The 19,766-nt window shown below is 47.2% G+C and overlaps 1 protein-coding gene and 1 pseudogene across 7 annotated transcripts in view; one reads left to right on the top strand and one right to left on the bottom strand.

Moving 5' to 3' along the window:
- LOC144121932 (uncharacterized) overlaps positions 1–19,766 on the bottom strand; it is a 139,537-nt gene that overhangs the window by 57,251 nt on the left and 62,520 nt on the right. Inside the window, exon 3 of one of the 7 annotated variants that reach the window (XM_077655382.1) lies at positions 5,483–9,092. The exons of the other annotated variants lie outside the window; for them this stretch is intronic. Coding sequence (XP_077511508.1) covers positions 8,977–9,092 — 116 coding nt within the window. The 3' untranslated portion in view covers positions 5,483–8,976. Of the gene's footprint in view, positions 1–5,482; positions 9,093–19,766 lie in introns of those variants that run through there. 7 annotated transcript variants of the gene reach the window in all.
- On the top strand, positions 10,400–12,404 carry LOC144121931 (uncharacterized; annotated as a pseudogene).

Raw genomic sequence — 19,766 nt, 5'->3', positions numbered from 1 at the left:
GTTGGGGGGCACGCAGTGCCATCAGTGACCACTGCTGGAACAAGTGGGACAGTTGCGGCAACAGACAACAACAGCAGCATGTTGTTGCCCATCGTGCAGCCCGATGCTGCTTGCAATTCGGTCACCTATGGAGCAGACGCCAGCTGCACCGTTGCTGCAGCAGTGACCGCTGGTGACAGTAGGGCTTATAGAGGGCGGATGGGCCTTTTAGAGAAACCGCTAACTGTAGAGAACAAAGTCAGAGCTGCTCTCCTTCGCGAAGAGCATGCAGTCCGCCTGCAGATGATGCAGGAAGAGCACCAGCGTACTCTTGGTGAACTGGGACGCAAGAAGGCATTCCACGAAGAAATGTACAGGCTACAACTCCAGCAGCAAGAAAAAAAAAAACAAGTTTGAAGAGCAAGTCCAGGCACTGGAGGTGGAAAAAAAAACAGCTAGAGGTTGAAATTTTGCAAGCTAAGAAACTAATGCAGCTGGGACAGCTTCGAAGAGTGCGAGAGGGTCCTTAATTAAACAATTTCCCCATGTTGGGTGAAAATGAAATGTACTCTGAATGTTTGCGCAAATATTGCAAGTGGCAAGTCCATATAACTGCACCTTGTTTGCATGCATGTATGCTTTTAAGCACACGGCGCAGTGTGACATACATACAGCCCTGCTGCTCCCTTGCACGCAAGACAAGCTATCACATATCAGGTGGCAAGCAGGATTGCAGTGTGACATTGTTATACCTGCTGGTATAACTGTGTGGAGCCTTCGGATGTGCATTCAAACAGCACTTTGCGTTCACAACAATTAGCTCGCTGTATGCTAAATAAGCTGTACTGCTAAATAAGCTGCACTGCTCTTTAGAGGAAAGAGCAACACCTCCTGGCATGGCCTGTCAAAACAAACCGCACAAGAGCTTAGTACAGGTGCCTCATGTTGTCAGTGAGCAGTTTGATGAATTCGCAGCACATCTGCTGAAACAATCAGAAAATGCACGTAAGCAGCCAGGTCAGTATCAATTTGTTTTGAACAATGCATAAACAGCGCACCTGCCCTGCCTTACGATCACGCCGTTACACCTGCAGCAAATCGAGGCAATTTTTATGCATGTGTAAGCGAAGTCAACGAGGCAGCACCTCCTAAAACAAGTGAATTGTGCTCCTTGAAAATCCTTGGCAGCATGACGAGCAAAAAGATATTTTCTTTCAAGCAACAGCCCCGACATCAATCACGCCTAGGAATGTATGAAATGGTACCAGCATCAGTTTCAACTTAGATACTGGCTCGAACAAGAATGCTGTAACCTTGCATGAAATCTGCAAAAACAGCTTATGCAATGCGACGTTACTGCATGGTTTCCTGAACAAAACCTCCCAGCTCAGCTGACTAGATCAAAGAAACCTCAATCGACAACAGCATGCTACAACTCATTACAGCCAACAGTGACTGCAAAACAAGCAATGAAGTGAACACAAAACATAATAAATGTGAAAGCACAGAAGTCAAGAAATCCTTAATTAGGAAGAAAAATTGGTGACCAAACATAACAAGGCAACCAAACCACGAAGAGAATACATTCAAGAGAAACACACCGGTAAACAAGAAAGCAAATAATAAGAATAATTCTAATAGCACATAATACATGTGCAACTGAAGCATTGGTTAAAAGCTACAGCCTCTGTCAATCGCATGAGTGTGCCAATTTGCACCAGCGTGACCTGCATCGCTTTACCATGTATGTCGACATAATGAACTTTACTGCCAGCAAAGCTTCAAAATCAAGAATTTTAACTAGAGATATTAAAAACTGGAAGAAAAATCATAACAGCGGCTTCAAAAAGTACACAACACTGCAAACAGTATCCGAAACATGGAACTCCCACTGTACTGCGCGATGTCAGTGCTCGTAAAAGAACACTGCACGGTCGAAATTAATCTGGCATCCCAGTGCATGTTAAAGAACCCCAGGTGGTCGAAATTTCCAGAGCGTCACAGATTCCGGCTATGTTGCAACTGAAAATAAGATGATGTGGCAACTGGTGCCAAGCGGCATCGTGTGAATAAACGTCACTGCACAATGTCACATGCTGTAAATATATCTCGGATACTAATGCCAATCGGCTTTCACTCAATTATGCACTTAGCCAAATCAATTTTTCCTGTTTATGGCCTAACAGCTTCAGAATTCAGCTCATAATTTTTGCTTGCTGCAAAAACAAACTCTTCTATGTTCATATTTCTTTGTTTCTTGAAATGTCGAAATTTTATTTAAAGCCTTTTTTTGATCACTGGTCTCAGTGGAGACCTGTAAAATTCTGGGAATTTGCTGCAGATGTATGCAGGTATGCAAGCACTGGTGTGTGGGTGGACCATGGTGCCTGGGATGTACTACTCAGGTCACCCACTGATCCAATGTTCTATTGTGCTGCAGCTCTCATCTATTGGACACCAGACCAACTGAGGAACCGCGGTGACAGAGGTTCTGTCAAACAACTCCAAGTCACTTGACAGGCCTGAGGCCAAGCCGGCACTTTCACCAGAGGTCTTGTCACTCAAAGGTGCGTTTTTTTCATTTGCAGTGAATAACGTCTAGAAAATAAAAGTGTCTTCAAGTGAAGCAAAGCTTGAGACATGGACTGCGGCAATGCTGATGTATGTAACTTTTTATGTGATATGCTTAGGTGGCATGCATTGAATAATTGGTGCTGTCCGCAGCAACACAGAACCTTTTAATGCGATAGCTTTAAAGGTCCCGTTGTGCAGACAATCCAGTGGTATCATTGTTGGGGTTGTGAACGAAAAATCGGAGCATAGCAGCGTACCTCTGCCAGGTGACGTGGCTGGGCACTGATTGACTAACGACCACACGACATGACCGAGTTGCCAACTCAGGTAGCTCTTTTGAGACCCTTGGATCCGGAGCCAATCTAGGTCACACAGGCACATTCGCAAGGCTTGATTGAAATGGAGCTTTATATTTCTCTCGGGTGGTCGTGCACATAATGTGGAAGCTTACGACTGTATGTTAATGAGTGCATCAGATAACAGAGGCACAAATTAATGGATTAGTAATTATGTGAGTTGCAAAGTGCATGTGCATGAATGAGGATCTGCAAGAGGAGCCACAGAGGGAGGCATTAATTCTATCGGGTCATGCTCTTGAAGGTGGAGATTGTCCCCACATTTTTCTCTATCAGTGACTCAAGTAAGCAAAACACGTGGCTAGGAATACCTGAACATAGAAAAGATGCGGATTTCCGGCACAGCTGGGATCTGAGCCCAGTGCACAAGACAGAGATGCTGTAATTTGCGGGCTGCTGCGATTTGCATTTTCAAAGTTGTGTTATCCAAAATATTCACAAGTAAAGCTCTCGGGAGGCAGACCTTTATGTGAGCTTCTGCAGCTTACCGATAACATCAGTTTTGTATAAAATGTGTGAGAACAACCTTGTGGACATTCGGGGGCATGTGTTTGCTGCCAGTGGCCCAAGCACGTGCTTTCCGTTTTAGGCAGTCGCTTGCCATATATATGAAAGGGCTACACTTGTAGCCTTCGCGGTGGCTCAGTGGTTATGCCACTCAGCTGCTAACCCGAAAAACGCAATTTCGATCCCGGCTGCTGCAGTCGAATTTCGATGGAGGCGAAATTTTAGAGGCTTGTGTACTGTGCGATGTCAGTGCACGTTAAAAAACCCCGGGTGGTTGAAATTTCTGGAGCCCTTCACTATGGCATCCCTCATAGCCTGCACCACTTTGGGACATTAAACCCCATAAATCAAACCGAAACATCGGCGATGAGGCTGTCCCGACTGTCACCGGCCTCTGTTAGCAGGCGTTTGTGTCTGTTAGGTCCCAGCAGAATGTGAATGAGCCGGGTCAGCAAAACGGTGCATACACAAAACAGTGCCTTTGGGTGACATTTTTTGTTTTGCATTAAGGCGGCCCTCATATGGGTATACGCCTTTTTGCCGTTGGCAAACAAGCGTGCCTAGCGCTCAGTGGCTGCTCCCAGGCAACTTCCAGCGAAGGACTTCCGTTAGGGTTTCACGCAGTGTTTTCCAGGCATCCGGCGGCACGTAGAGAATGGAAGGCTTGGATACCCGCAGAATTTGTGTTTGCGGAAGCTCTGAGGCGGTCGTGCTGGGAAGACATGTAGAAGATGGAAGAGCAGAGACCGAGACACAATACGGTGAGCACCCGCGACGGGCGATCATTCTTGAGGACGAAAGTATCTGGGTGGTGCGACAGACCACTGAGGGCAGCTTGGTGTTTGACGTGGTGTCATGGAAACGCTGGACGGACTACACGATAGTTGTTCCGGGCGCTTCAGACTTTGCTAACATGAGTGATCACGAGGAACCGTACGCTATGATCTTTGACTACATTTCACGAGTGGAGATTAAGCAGACTTCGCCATGCGACACTGGACAGATGTATAACGTCTCGTCCAGGTTTTTTGTTTCGTCGGTTTGTTCCTCGTGATGACGTGTCATTAGAAAAAAAAGAGGTGCGTGTGAAGGTGAAGAGTCATTGTTTCTGTGTATAAATTATCCCACCCGTGTTATTACCATTGATTTCTCTCTCACCACCGTCAGTGAAGACCTGCCTTTCAGTTCATGACAGGAACGTCACATTTCCATCAGGACCGAGGCACCAGGATCAGCATCAGTAGCGAGGAGGTGTGGCCATGCCGATGCATAAGGATGCATGCCGATGCATAGGAGATGCACTGCGACCGTTCATCTCTGCCATGGATGTTTAGCATCGACCAAGCTTCACCTAGGGTCAAGCGTTGGGTCCTCCAGGTGCAGGGCTTCAATTGCCGAATCAAGCACAGGCGAGGATTAGCAAATATACCCACAGATGCCTTAAGTAGAGTGCCCCTCTAGTGTGAAGACCCCCCAAAGGGTAGCCTGCATGAAAGATAGTTGCCTGTCGCTGCACCAGAACATTATGTCCAGCAGTTACTTTAAGAAGCTCGATGCTGAGGCGCAAGGCCGATATCGGGCGAAGCTTTCTTTTGGAGGCGAGCAGCTGGCTGATCCACTTGACGACGTTGCGAGGTTCACCTTCATGTCAGGCCCAAGGAATCTGCCCCCTGTGACAGCAGGAGATATTTACATGTACCTTGTTGAGGGAGTGTGCTTTTACACACGGCAACAGTTTAAATGTTATAAGATAGGAGACGCGTACAGCATGTTCATAAGCAGCAAGGTGAAACAGCTTCAGTCCTTCAATGCAGGAAAGCGCGGCGATGGCATTGTTCTCGTTGCCGTGACGGTAGACGCCAGCCAAGCACTGTCCAAGCATGGTGCGTCGTGAAGGACGACGGAACTGTAGACTAAAGTGCTCGCTGTACTTGCATGGCTGGGTAAGTAAGCTATTCAGAATACGAGGCGCAACGCCATAGCCCCTACCTGTTATTTTGTGTGTGTGCGCAAGCGTGTGTAATCCGAATGTAGTTTAGAAAATTCTGTATAAATCATGACAGAAACCAGAAAAGCGTCTGCTTGCACAGTCACGCTTGTGTAATGAAACATTTTCAAACCAGTATGTTAATTGTGGGGTTTTAAAGTCCTGAAGTGACTCGTGCTATGAGGGACATCGTAGTGGAGGGCTGAGATTAATTTACATTAGCCGAGGCTCTTCAATGAGCACTCGGGTATTTTTGTAGTTCGCCTCCAAAATACAGCACCCTGGCCGGGACTGAACCCGCCATCTTGGGATCATCCACCGAAAGGCAAAGCAGCGTGTGGGAGCAGGTCGGGGAATTTTTTTAATCAACCGGATCATTTCCTGTCGTTGGCTGCATAAAAACAGAGCATTCATTCTAAGTGAAGAGTGTTGTGGATAGAAAAATCATGGTCCTATGCTGTAATATTCTGTTGTAAAAAACTCAGCATTTTTTTATTGCCACATTTGTCACCATTGTTTGTGTACTTCTTCATGTTTAAAGCCATTTCCAATGCAACTTCCAGCCTTGGAGAATGGTGAACGCACGTGGCTGCACTCTTGTTTAATGTTGAGGCAAATGTTCAGTGTGGCCTGAACAAACCCATCCCCAACTGACGTTGCATGTAAATGGATTGAGGCATCACAGGGAGGCAAAGTAAGTTTTTGCTTTTATTTTGTCACATGCAGGCTTTTCAGCAAAGTAGTAACTAAGCACAGAACTTTTTTTAGGCAGCATCAGTCTCCGAAATTCAATTTTTCAAGCCGAAAATAGGCCATGCACCACCTCAAGTCGGCAAAATGCACGACCACACAGTACCTACTTTCACAGATCAGCAAGCGTCCAGCATGCACCAAGTGAAGGTAAGGAACTCAGAATTATTTTCGGCGCATAGGTAAAAGAATTGTATTCTGATCTTTTAACACTTCAAGGGGCTCCAGTGTTTACCCTGCTGCAAAGAATCAGATACAATGCGTCACAGCTAGAGTACTAATTCAAATACTGTTTTGCAGGAAATTGCACCAAATACTTTGCTCCTGACCTCAGTCACAGAAAGTGCCACCGACTCTGCCCCTGAGACAACTGCCCGGGACCCTGCACTGTCAGCCACGCGTCAGCAGCTCTCCGTAAAACTGCCTGTTGGGGAACTCTACCAGGATACTGACTTGAACATGGCCAAAAAAGTGCAGCTGACAGCTGAATGCTGCAGTCAAATTGAAGAGTCAACTCGTGGCCAGGCAAGGTCCCCGGGATGGCTAAAAGAACGCTGAGGCAGAATTAGTGCCTCTATTGCACCGTGTGGCAGCATGCAGCACTGGTGCAGCCAGCCTTGTTGAAGAAATTATGGGGTATGTAAAAACACCTCATGTTTCCAAATTGCGGTGGGGCTCTGAAATAGAGAAAAATGTTAAGCAAGCATTCATCGAGCTCGGGTCGCCAAAGCACGTGAACTCTAGTCTTAGACTGTGGGCTTTTTATTGCAGGAAGCTTACTTTCATTGGTGCATCTCCAGATGCTATTCATGCATATTATATGCAGGTGCAGGCCCTAATGGCTCCGACTAGGCTGTGTCAAGCATATTTTGTAGTGTTCACAGGATGCTCACTGACAAAAGAAATCATAGCCTTTGATGAGAGCTTTTGGGCACATGCTAATGCCAAGGCAGAACATTTGTTTTTCAAACCATATATTCCCAGAGCTACAGTCAATGCAGATCTTCAAATTGAACATGTAAAGAAAACATGTTACTGTAAAGGCACTAAATCTGGGAACGTTGTTGAATGCTCACTTTATCAGGCAACATTTCACCTAAAGTGTGCAAAACTTAGGCGTACACCCCAGTAATGGGCTTGCACCGCTTGTCAAGGAAATGGTCACACTGGTGACGAATGAACACAGAATTTTCTTATTGCACTGTACCTTTACCTTATGCAACGTACTTCTCTGACCTGAAGGACTTGGTAGGTTTTCTGTTCTTTGAAACTAGTGATATGCAAAGTCTGAATGCACTGGAATGATTCCATGTTGCTGTATGCTTTTGAAACAAGGTGCCACTTGCACTATGTCTGCAGTACTGTGGTGAAACTTATGTCTGTTCCAAAGTGAACTTTTTATGAAAGTGTTTCATGCAACAACTCCTTAGGTTAGCAGACAGATGCAAGAGATTTAGCCTTTATATACGTTGTGCAGATACACTACTGGCACAGTGCAGCAGAGAATGTGTGCAATAAAAACCATTTGCAACCAGTTTGTGCGCATGAATACACATATATACATGCTGTTTATCGGTGCGTTGTTTCTGTCCATCTTTTTGCACAGCAGCATACACTATCATATCACCTAGTTATCAGCCACCTGCACTCTTACGGTTGTTGATGATCAGGGTTTGCAGATTAACTAAAGCGCTGCAGACTACCACCACTTTGTCAATTTTGCAAAGCTTATATCGCCGCTTCTCCCAAAGTACAGTGGCAAAACAGTTTGGTAAATCCGGAAAACTATCAGTCTTTGAATTGCCCTTTCTACGCGGATGCGTACTCTAGACAGCTTCCTTGACGTAACTTCCGCACCTGGCAGCTGAGCACAATTCTTGGTCAAGGATGGCATCAGCAGTGTTGCGCCTCGTGCAGCAAATACAGCATTGCATCGAAATCCTCGATCAAAACATCCCCTTCCTTGACCTTGTCTAGAAGGCCACTACACAGAGTAACTTCTTTGTCAGATGTCCTTCCTCCCCATGCTTTCGACACGAACGTTATGGCTCCTGAAGGCGATATCACAAGTAGCTTCATCACATTGTGGTGCATGTAGCTGGAGTATGGCTCCTTGCAGTCATTACGAGTGGCCTTTGTATAAATATCTCCGTGCAGTCAATGATTCCTATGAGACCATCAAAGAGAGTGTCTTGAACTGCTGCTGGCTGATTCGCTTTAAGTGTGCGCCGAGATGGCCAGACGATGAACCGCTTCATGTTGGTGGCGAGAACATCCAGCCACGTATGAAAAATGTCACTCACAATGCTGTCTGAAATGCCAAATCGGCACGCCAGGTCTTGGGTAAGCAGGTCCAAACGCAGCCTCATGAGGACAAGGATTGTGTTTCTGGATCAAAGCACGTTGCAGACGGTTGCCATGTCGGCAGCACTAACTGCAAGAATACAGAGAACATAGCTGCAGACACGATCCATGTGTAAAACTTCACAGTTTTTATTGTCTGCATCCCAGCAAGATTTGCTGGCTTATTCTAAAGTTCAACAACTTTTTCATTTGCTGCTGACAGATCTTGCTCTCGGCAAGCCAAACGCTGCCTTAGTGTTTCATTTTCTTTGATTAAGTCTGACATAACTTGCACGGTGAGAGTGCTTTCTGTCTCCATATCACACTTCTCTACAATGCAGACATCTGAAGTTGCAGATGGGGCAAGGTGGCAGGCACCTGGTCCTGTATCACTTGTATCTAGCCCAGAAGCGCACGCCATTGGTCCAGAATCATATCCACTAGGCCCAGCAGCACATGTAGCAGGTGTGAATGCTTGCTTCAGGGCTCCTTTTCGTTTAGCACGTTGAAATTTTGAAATTTTTTGGACAATGTTCCCTGAAGCATGATAAGACAGATGGTACAGACTGGATGCGTAGATTCAGATGATAGTCGGCCTGTAAAAGAAAAATGAAACGGTCACAATATGCTTATAAATGAAAACAATATTAAATGCACCTGGACAACAAGACAGCGGAAGAGAATAGAAAAAAGAACACTAAGGGTGCTTTGACAGAAGTAGATTCTTGGATTGGGCATATAATTAATTGACAATTTTTCCAGGCACTGGAAACACTTCACCAGTATAAGAAATTACATCCATACAAGGTCGTTCATTCTAGCCAGAGCAGTTGCTTTATTAACTTTAACTCTACAAGAACCACGCATGGCATGACACCAGTTAAGTCCTGCACTGGCACCGTCACCCTGCCTTTTTTTTCGCCCAATCAAAGGCAGGCCAAAACTAATAAAGCTACAGCGATTTTGTGCTACGAGGCATGCCATACCGCAAGTTTGTTTGGACTACCGTGGGCTCTAAACGTCCGCCGACGTTGTGATACTCGGGCGGTTTAGGACTTCGCCTCCGCCAAAATGTGCTCGCCGCGAACATGATCGAACACGCGATCCCGAAATAAGAACGCCTCAACTACGGTGCCAGGGTTCTTCGGTTCAGCACCAAGCAAGCGTAGCAACGAGTGCTGCTCTACGACGCCTTGCACGCGCCACACAACCGCAAGAAAACTGAACGTAGCCTTGTGAGGGTCCAAGTAGCAGTCCCACTGATAGATGTAACATTAAATGAGCGAATGTGGACGCTACGATAGGTCACTTATACCACTCAATAGCATCAACGGTCATGCATTAAAGCGAACGTAAGCAGAGCGGGAACACACTACGGCACAAGCGGGCTCTTAAAATGGTTCTCACCTTGAACGAAGTAGGCAGAGCAAACATGCGAACTTTCATGGGCAGCCATTTGTCCCGCCGCACAGCTGTGAGCCGGGCATTTCTGCGCCCCGTGTCCGTAGGCAACCTAAAGGTACAGTGAACTAGAAGAGGGCAGTGGAATGAACGGAGGGAGCAGCGCCTTGCAATGCGCGTCACTGGAAGTGTCGTTCGAAGCGGTGGCGCTCTCGTCAACCACTCTTAAGGGGAGATGCGCGTCGAAAAAGCGAGTTTTCCGAGTAATTTTTCAGTTTTGAGTTTTTGCCTGTAAAATTATCTTTGGGCATTCAGCTACAACTCCCGAAAAGATCAAGGCAAAATTCGATCGCGAAATTAGTAAAAAGTCTATTTTATTCAACCACGGTGGCTCGAGAAAGTGCTGCTTTTCGCGCAAATCGTCTACTTTCGAACGCCTGCATCTCGAAAACGGCGCGTTGCCCGCCATTGCCGTTTGCTGGGAGAGGTTGATTAAGCCTTTTTCTCGTAGACAGCGCCTCCTGCAGTTTCGTATCTGGCTGAAAATAATAAGAAAAACACGTTTTTCGCGCACGCTTCAAGCGTCGCTACTGGTCACGTGGGGCTCTAGCGAAGCCGCCATTGGCCCGGACTGATGCGATGCTGTGGCGAAGCCTACCTCCTGGCCTTTCCTGCTCTTGCTTTGTACACGGCTAGTCCGGCGTTTCAATCGATCTCTGCGGCCTTTTAGCATTTGTTCATTCGCGATGAACGACTCGCAAAAGCGCGATTTCCGAGTTCGAAAGGCTCGTACGAACAAACCGTACCGAGGACGCCGTCGCAAACTTCACCGGAAAACGGCAACGAAAAGAAGTCACCCGACGCCAGCTAGCCCTAGCCAGGCGAACGGGCACTCGGACGAGATCGACGCCGCGGTGGAATTTGTGAGCGCCTCGGAGGTGAAGATTGGACTCTTCAAAGAAGATAAAGCAGCGTGCGGTCGACATTCTGCGAGTGCTGCGATATGCGAAATAGGCGCGCTTACGGCGCTGGTAAGCGGCGCTGCTTGCCCTACGTGCCGTGCCTGTACCCTTGCGGTACGTGAACCGGCGGAAAAGCGAAAGGGGCTTTCAGCGTTTCTTGAGCTGCACTGTGAAAATAGTGAGTGCCCAGCATCGGTTCTTTCTGCTGCGCACACCTCGAGCCGCGTTGTGCCCAGTGAATCTGCGGATGGTGCCAGCGGAAATCGGGACTATGTGAGTGGGAGCTCTCGTGACAGCTTCGCCGTGAATGTGAAACTGGTGGTGGCTGCGCGCGCGATTGGCATCGGGCATGAACAGTTATCGCGATTTTGTGCTATTCTTGGCCTGCCAAACCCATCTTTACTGCGATCGGCAAGAAAGTTCATCTTGCGGCCATGAAAGCCGTGGCAGAAAACATGGAGAAGGCGAGGGCTTTCACGAGAGAGATGGTGGATGACTCAGATATTGCCGTCATGTTTGATGGCACATGGCAAAAACGGGGTCACAAGAGCCATAATGGAGTTGGCACCGCTGTGTCAGTCGACAGTGGTTTGTGCCTCGATTTTGAGGTCCTGTCGAACTTCTGCCTTGCTTGCAGTCGGCACCAAGACCTTGGAAGTGAGGAGGAGGAAATCTGGAAGGCGTTCCATGGCCCTGTTTGTGAGAAGAACACTGAATGCTCCTCCCACGCCATGGAAACAGAGGCAGCAGTGCATATATGGCAGCGGACCTCCTCGCAGAAAACCCCACTGCGCTTTACCAAATTTCTTAGTGATGGGGACAGTAAAGCTTTTAGTGCTGTGTGTCAGGCTAAAGTGTACGGCGAAACCTCCATCGTGAAGGAGGATTGCACAAACCATGTGGCCAAGCGCCTAGGCACTGCTCTTAGGAAGTTGGCGACACCTCTTCCACGCGGTGAGAAGTTGAAAGGTACACAGATACAAAAGTTGCAGAACTACTACAGGATAGCAATCACAAGCAACCGGGGTAATGTACAAAAAATGTATCGTGCCATTTGGGCATCATATTTTCACTCATGTTCGACTAATAACGCTGGTAGCCACAAGTTCTGCCCAGAAGGAGTGGAATCATGGTGCAAGCACCGACGGGCCGAAGCGCTGGAACAGCCTGCACCGGACCACACCCCGCTTCTGACAAAGGCACAGGGGCTAGCTCTGCTGCCCATATATAAGCGCCTCACTGAGGAAAAGCTGCTCACCCGCTGCTTACAGGGGAAGACCCAAAATGCAGCAGAGTCCCTGAATAGTAAAATCTGGCTGCTCTGCCCAAAAACCAGGTTCGCTTCCAGGACTGCTGTGGAAACAGCAACTGCCATTGCTGTTCTATGGTATAACAGCGGACATACAAGCTTTGAGAAAGTGCTTCAGGAGCTTGGTGTGCTGCCACCAGAAGAGCTTGTTGTCTTAGGTAATTCCCGGGACCAGAGAAGAGTAAAAAAAATGTCACTCCGCCAAACTGCAGAAGCTCGAGCGCATCGCCGTAATATGGTGAAGAGAGCACGCCTCATAGACTGTTAGAGAAAATTTTGAGGGGTCAACTTATGGGCCAGGGGAGTTCTGATGAACATTGCAGTGTTCTCTGCATATTTCTCTATTTTCTGATGAAGTTTCATGTGCTTTTGTGAAGTTTATGAAAAATACAGATGTTTGAAACTTTCAAATGCAGTTTTCTCCATTTGCAGTTTTCAGCATTTTCTACGTTTCGTGCAACAAATTTCAAGTACTTCCAATAGTCAGATTTGGATGAAATTTTGCACACAGCCTCTTCAAAGTGTATAGAATGTTATTATCTATCTGGTTATAAAATATCTGTTCAACATTTTTTTAAAAAAATCAGAATGTTGACTCATGGTGCCCAAAATATACACTTTGGTGTTTCTGAATTTTTTTTACAATTATGGGCTAAAATGAATAAATTTGAAGTAGATTTGAACATACTACATTACTAAAGCAACACAATGAGCTATTGCAAGCTGCTTAGAACATAAATTTAATTATCAAAAAAGTGTGCACAAAAGACCCTATATTATGCTTGTGTGAATCCATTTACATAAAAACTAAAAAATGTATGCTGAAACTAAATACATATTTGGAATCAGCATTAAAAACTCTATCAGTGGCCAAAGTTTCATAACCTTGGGTTCATTATTTAAAAAAAAGTGTTTTTGAGGAGCATCTCCCCTTAAAGGCGACTGGTCTGGGCATGCACAACCAGTGCATTTCAGTGCTGTGTTTCAGGTGTGCCTTTTTGTGTCGTGCGTTTGTTTTGAGTACTGTTCTCATGTGAATGCGCCCACTCAATAGATCGATGAGTGAAAAGAGACGCCTCAATCACTGCTATGCCCCAGGGTGCAGCACAGGATGCGCCCGAACAAAAAGTGCAAAGAAGCTGTTGCTGTTCAAGGCGCCTGCAGATCCTGAGCGGAGATCCACGTGGGAAAGACACCTACACAGAGTCGACAAGCCGCTAACCGAAGACTGCGTGGTATGTGAACAGCATTTTGAGCAAGACCTCATTATCAGAGGCTATGTGCACTGAATAAATGGCGAGGAAGTCCGCATTCAACGAAGAATGCCTACATCTGCACTGGACACAGTCCTCACAATTCTGCCCAACCTGCCAGCTTACGTAAGCAAAAAGCCCACTCCCAAGAGAAATGGAAGGAAAAGGAAGGGCAGTGACGAAGTCGTGCCTCAGAAAAACGCACGAAGGCAGGTTGCAGAGGAGACAGAGGTTGACGAACCTGTAGCTGGCCACGAAGTTGGTGCGGCCGCGACTGTTGTCATGCTGATGGATATGAAGGTGCCTGGGAAGCGTTGGATGCTACATGAACTTTATGATGCATACAGCGTATGTTTCACTTTATGTTCCCACGACTCGACCTCACGTGAGGCCACAGTGGAAAAGGCCATGTTCATGACTGCAGACAGTGCTGGCACTTTGCAGTCGAAGACGTTTGTGCTGGGTAAGCAGGTGGCTGGCGCGCCAGTGGCAACAATTCAAGATGCTGTTAACATCCTGCAGGAAGCACACGAAATGCATATCTGCAAAGGCGCAATGTTGCAGAATGAAAGCTGCCTGCTGACCAGCCTTACAGTACACTTGAAAAGACAAGCTTAGCACAAATCGAGAACAGTCTACAGCACTAAGTGCCAAGGTAAGGCAGTGAAATAGGGAACGGCTTGCGTCGTTTGCACATATTTGCGAAAAGCCTTACCTATGCACCCGTCGCGTCTCAAAAGGCGTGAAGGAACGAAGAAAAGTAACAGTAACCGTGGCAGCGTTACGAGGAAGCTGCAAGCAAGTGCATGAAAAAACCAACTCGTATCAAAGCCACAGAAGCTTGCGCTGAACCTCAAAAAAATGAAAAGTGAGTGTGCGAGAACAGCTGAGGAAGTACTCGCTGAAAAAATAAGCTCTTTGTCTGCAAAGCAGCAGCTCGCTGTCAGGCAGTGTTTTGAGGCAGCCAGAAGGAAGAGTCCACGGGGCATGAAATATGACTGACTGGATCCTGGAATGCATTCTTCTCAAAATGAGAAGCCCGAAGCTCTATCAATATATGCGGAGGCAGGAAATGTTGGCTCTGCCAAGTGAAACAACCCTACACAAGTACACTGCCCAGTAAAGGAGCGGCTACGGGTTTAATGAAAAGATACAGGTACCAGAAAGGGGCGCTCGTCTTCAGAGCTCCTGCAGCGAAATCCGCTAATTTCACCCGGGCTTTTATGTCTAGCGTGCTCGCATGCAATGAGCTTGACACCACGCTGTGAACCCGGTCCGCGAACTCTTCGGGATCAAGAGTCTGCTCGGGCAACGCAGCGGCGGCAAGCTTGCGCCCATGGGACGTGACAGCACGCATAAGAGTCGAGTCTACCGCGGCCTCATGTCATCGAGCGTTTGCGTGGAGATGTCATCGTCTTGCTGGACCGCCATCTCGGAACCACTAAAAACACACAAATATGCAAAGAGCCTGAACGCGAACTGCCTTCCTGCAGTTGTGCACCTGTCACCGTTGTTTCAGTCTCATATGCGCGCCCTAACAAAACAAAAGTTGCTCAAATGGACACGTTCCACCGACAGGGTGGAATAATCACATAAATGAGATGAAACTGGCTGAACATTTGTCAGTGACAAAAGGTGCAAAGATCGAAGGCTTTGTTGACTCAAGACCATATACACCAGAAAAGGAAAAAAACATTACCATGCAATCATGGACTCGTCATGTTCATGCCACTTGTTGGTAGCTGGTTGCAAGCTATTGGTGTATTTGGGAGCAGCGAGGATGTGAAAGATGACCTGTTGGCCAAAACTGTACCCGAGTCAACAATCTGACAGAAAGAGCTGGTTGCTCTCTTTGTGGGCTACATAACGTGCGACGCAGCATCCTGGAACAGGAAAATGTGGTGCATGTTCAACGTTCAAGCAACATCGAAAGAAGTGGTCTGTAAGAAGCCACATCCTGTCGACACTGGCTCTTTTTTGCATTTTTTTTATTTCCCGCACCTGGTCAAAAATGTCCAAAACCAGCTCCTCGTTACAAATTTTGACACTCCTGAAGGTTCGGTTTCCATGCAGTTTGTTTGAGAGGCTTTCAAACTCGACAGTAATGCTGTCACAATAAAGGCAATGCCAGGAATAACAAGCATGCACATCAGCCCCAACAATTTTGAAAATATGCGGGCAAGTTATGCTTTCCAACTGTTTGGCCATGGTCCTTTGTGAGCATTTTTTCTGTACCGGACTCAGCTGGGGAGGAGCTGCGATAATATTGAAGCCATAGAGAAGTTCTTCATGAGAATGAAATCCCTGATTGGTGTAATGACTAGAAGGTACCCAGCGGGAGCACTGAGACGTACCTCTGCAGGAGTTGAGAAGGAGACGCTTAGTTTCTTGGACATCTGGGAGCAGCACACTTATAAGAAGCATTTCCTCAGTGAGCCTACATCGGAGGGCTTAAGAGTCACCCTGACAAGTCCTCTTGAGCTCCTTTGCTATTTTCACGAACAAATTGGCTATAGGTACTTGTTGACATCCAGGCTTAGTCAGGATAAAGTGGAGAACTTCTTCCGAATTGTTAGACTGTCATCGGGCCGCAACTCTCACCTAACGCCGCAAGTTAGTGCTCACAGTTCACTATCTGTCTTTTTATAACTTGGCTCAGAGTGTTGCAGATGGAAATGCAAACAGCGATGTCATCAGTTCTCTTCTTGATACTGGGGACAAAGAGGAGGAAACTACAACAGCTGATCGACACAGTGAAGCTTTGCACAGAACACCAAGCATACCTTCGGGTTCATGTGACAATGTTGAAGCAGTGTAATATGATTACCAGCAGGGTTCATGCTGGTGTATACAGTGAAATCTCGTTGATACGATTCGGCTAAATACGTTTTTCGGCATTACTTTTTTTTTTCGTTCCCGGCCGATGCCCTATAGAGGTAAATGCATTTTTGTACGGCTAATGCGATCGTATTTCCACGTCGGTTTGGATAATATGATCCAGGAAACGTCTTCTGTATGATGATGACATCAGAACCAGTCCTTTGCAGCGGGTGGGCAGAGCTACTGAAATTAACATCGAGCAAAACGACAGGCACGGCGGACTAAAGACGCGGCGACGCGCGCTTTGTATGCTCGAGGCTCGGCCTGGCTCGGCTCGGCTAGAGTCCGGCCGTGCCTCCGCACAGCGCCTGCAGCAGTGTGGCGGCCTCTGGGAGCAATTTTCGCAAGCTCGCACACCAAACGCACCGAAGCGCACCGAAGGTTTTTAGCGCCATCTATCCTAAGACATAGTACTCACGGTAAAATCACGTGACCAAGAAGCAGTGATTGGCGCATGCATTGACGATGCTGTAGGCTTTGTTGACTTTGTGCTTGCCATTTCTCGTTGCCATTTTGGTGTTTCGAGCGTTCAGCTTGCACTTCGCCCTTATCGTTTCTTCTGTTTTGGTGCCGCGTTTCACCCGTGCGCTTCACCATGTCTAGAAAGCGTAAAGCGTTATCGCTGAAAGAAAAACTCGACATCCTCGCAAAAGTTGACGAAAATCCACAGAAGAAACGTGTTGACCTGGCACGCGAACTTTGTTTGCCTGTCTCCACGCTGAACACGATCGTCGGCAAGCGAGAAGAAATTCAGAAGAACATTCAAGTCTTCGGCGCCGGCGTCAAGCAAACAAGGGGCGCCCAGCCCAGCATGGCAAGATGGAAGAGGTTCTTCTGGCATGGTTCAGGGAAGTAAGGGCGGCGGGCGTGAACGTGGACGGGACAGTTGTTCGCGAGCAAGCTGATGAGGTAGCACTCTCGTTGGGCATCGAAGATTTTGAAGCTTCATCGTTTTAAGGCTCCATCGTTTTAAAACATGGCATGGCCTGTCGTATAAAACCGTTTCCGGCGAAGGGAAATCTGCCGACCAAGATCAGGTCTCCAACTGGCTTCCGACTCTGCCGGCGGTGATTGCTCAGTACCAGCCAAGGGAAGTGTTCAACGCAGATGAAGCTGGGTTGTTCATCAACCTTCAGCCCGAGAAAAGTCTCAGCATAAAGGTGAGACGTGTCAAGGCGGAAAAAAAAGCAAAGAAAGAGTCACCGTATTGTTGTGCTGCAACGCTGATGGAACTGAGAAGCTCAAGCCTACTGTCATAGGCAAATACTGGAAGCCACGCTGCTTTTCGCGTAACCCACGCCTTCCTGTCATTTACAAAGCGAATAAGAAGGCATGGATGACCGGAGCCCTTTTCAGAGTTCCTCACCCTTCTGAATGCCCGGATACATGCCGCGAACCTTAGAATTCTTCTATTTCTCGACAATTGTGCCGCGCACCCTGTCGATACTTCGTGGCTGCAAAACGTAAAAGTAATTTGCATGCCGCCCAACTGCACCAGCCACTTGCAGCCCCTAGATGCAGGAATCATTAGAAATGTGAAATTTCACTTTAGGAGCTTGTTGGTCAAACGCTTTTTGGCCAAGATTGACCAAAAAGATGCCAGCTTGAAGGTGGATCTTCTTGATGCCATCTATTTTCTGGCGATGTCATGGGATCGCGTCAAACCCGACACCATCGCCAACTGCTTCAAGAAGTGTGGCTTTTTTTGTGCACCTGGCGATACTGAGGAAAATGGAGATGACGGCGCAGAGATTGACATTCCGGACTGGGGTGACCTCAATGTCGACGCGTCTCCGGAAGAGTTTGTATCGGCGGACGACCAACTGGCGACATGTGAATTGCGCACCGTCCAAGACATCATTGCAGATGTTACCGCTGAAGAGGAGAGCGACGACGATGACAACCAAGACGCCGGAGATTGCAGCAGCGATCGTCGGCCATTAAATACTGACGGCGCACTCGAAGCTTTGGACGGGCTTCGTGGCTTTGTCGCGTCTGCGGAGCTCAGTGAGGAAACTGCTACTCGTTTTTTTGAGTTCCAAAAAAGCTTGCTGCAGGACCTCGAAAAGCAAAAAGTGCCGCGCAAAGTGACGGATTATTTTAAAGTTCTTTAATAAAAGCAAGTTCTGTGCCAAGTATGTATTATTCGCGATGTTTTGGAGTCCGTTTTGGATAATACGATTTTTGGATAATACGTTTTTATTTTTGGTGCCCGTGAGAATCGTATCAACGAGATTCCACTGTATGACAAAAATTCAAGGGTTTTCAAGGACTTTCAAGGCCCTGTGCATGGATTTTCAAGGACCACATTCCCTGTTAGAAATCCAAATAGGACAGATGTACAGGGGTAGACATAGGCGTGAAATGATGAGAATTCACTGAAAAAGGGGATCGTGGCTGGAGCCGTTTTAACAAAGAAACTTGTCTTCAGATAAAACGATGGCTCCAGCGATATTTCCTTTTTCAACCACTTCTCATTATTGTGTGTTACACAGATGACCACTTTCATTGTGTTAGATGATGCAAACATTTATTCGCTAAAGAAGATCAGCCTAGCAAACTCTCACTCAGTCCTTAGGTGGCCTCACCTTGCTTCTCTTGAATTTTTACGTCGATGTCCAAGATCTCCTGCTGCTTGCTCTTGGCAGTCTTCCTTAGGCTGCTTGACTTCATGATGCAAGTCAGGTCACTGGTTACCTCTGCTTTTTCTGCATATGAGTCTGCTGATGCTGTCAATCCTGCAACTGCGGCTTCTAGTTTCTTTTTCTTCCTTCTGAGAGTTTCAATCTCTTCATCAATGCAGCGTTTCTTCCGATGTTTCGCATCTTCACGCTCCTGCTTTTTCTGTGTTTCCAAAAAGGCACGGTATTGGCTCCTCGCAGAAGCCACAGATGCTCTCAATTCCTTTGTGATGGGCACATTGAAAATTCCACCTGCTACGTGTACAGCATCACAGATAATCCGCTGTGAAATGTGAGATACTTCTTTCATGTTCTCTACTGAAACCTGGCGATTCACACTGAATCCTCTCTCTACACTTGCTTGGCCATGACTAAGTGTAAGCAGCAGTTTTACAACCCTCCAAAGCTCTGCATATGCTGAGCCAACCTTTAAAAGTTCATAGAAAAACTTGTCAAGTGTATGCGAGCTCCTTTCAAATAGCTGCAACTCATGTTTGCGCTCCTGTAGCAGCTCAATGAACTGTGCAAGCACAGTATGCATATGTACAGTTCCGGGTTTCGGAGGCTGCGTGGAAAAGAGGGTAGGCAGCCGCCACCGCGTTCGCCAACCCCTACTCTCCCTCGCCGCCGGCCACCGCGCCGGTGATGGCGCCATTTGGGCTTTACCCACTCTTCCACGGTTTTATCTGGTTCCATCTTCTGTCCCCGTTTTGCAGGTGCGCAGCCTCTAACTATGCTGAGGCGCTTTTTCTTTTTGGCCACGTGCTGCGTGCCAAGCCGCCCA

This window comes from Amblyomma americanum, chromosome 2 (assembly GCF_052857255.1).
Source record: "Amblyomma americanum isolate KBUSLIRL-KWMA chromosome 2, ASM5285725v1, whole genome shotgun sequence".
Lineage (NCBI taxonomy): Eukaryota > Metazoa > Arthropoda > Arachnida > Ixodida > Ixodidae > Amblyomma > Amblyomma americanum.
This window is presented reverse-complemented; position numbering and strand designations above follow the sequence as displayed.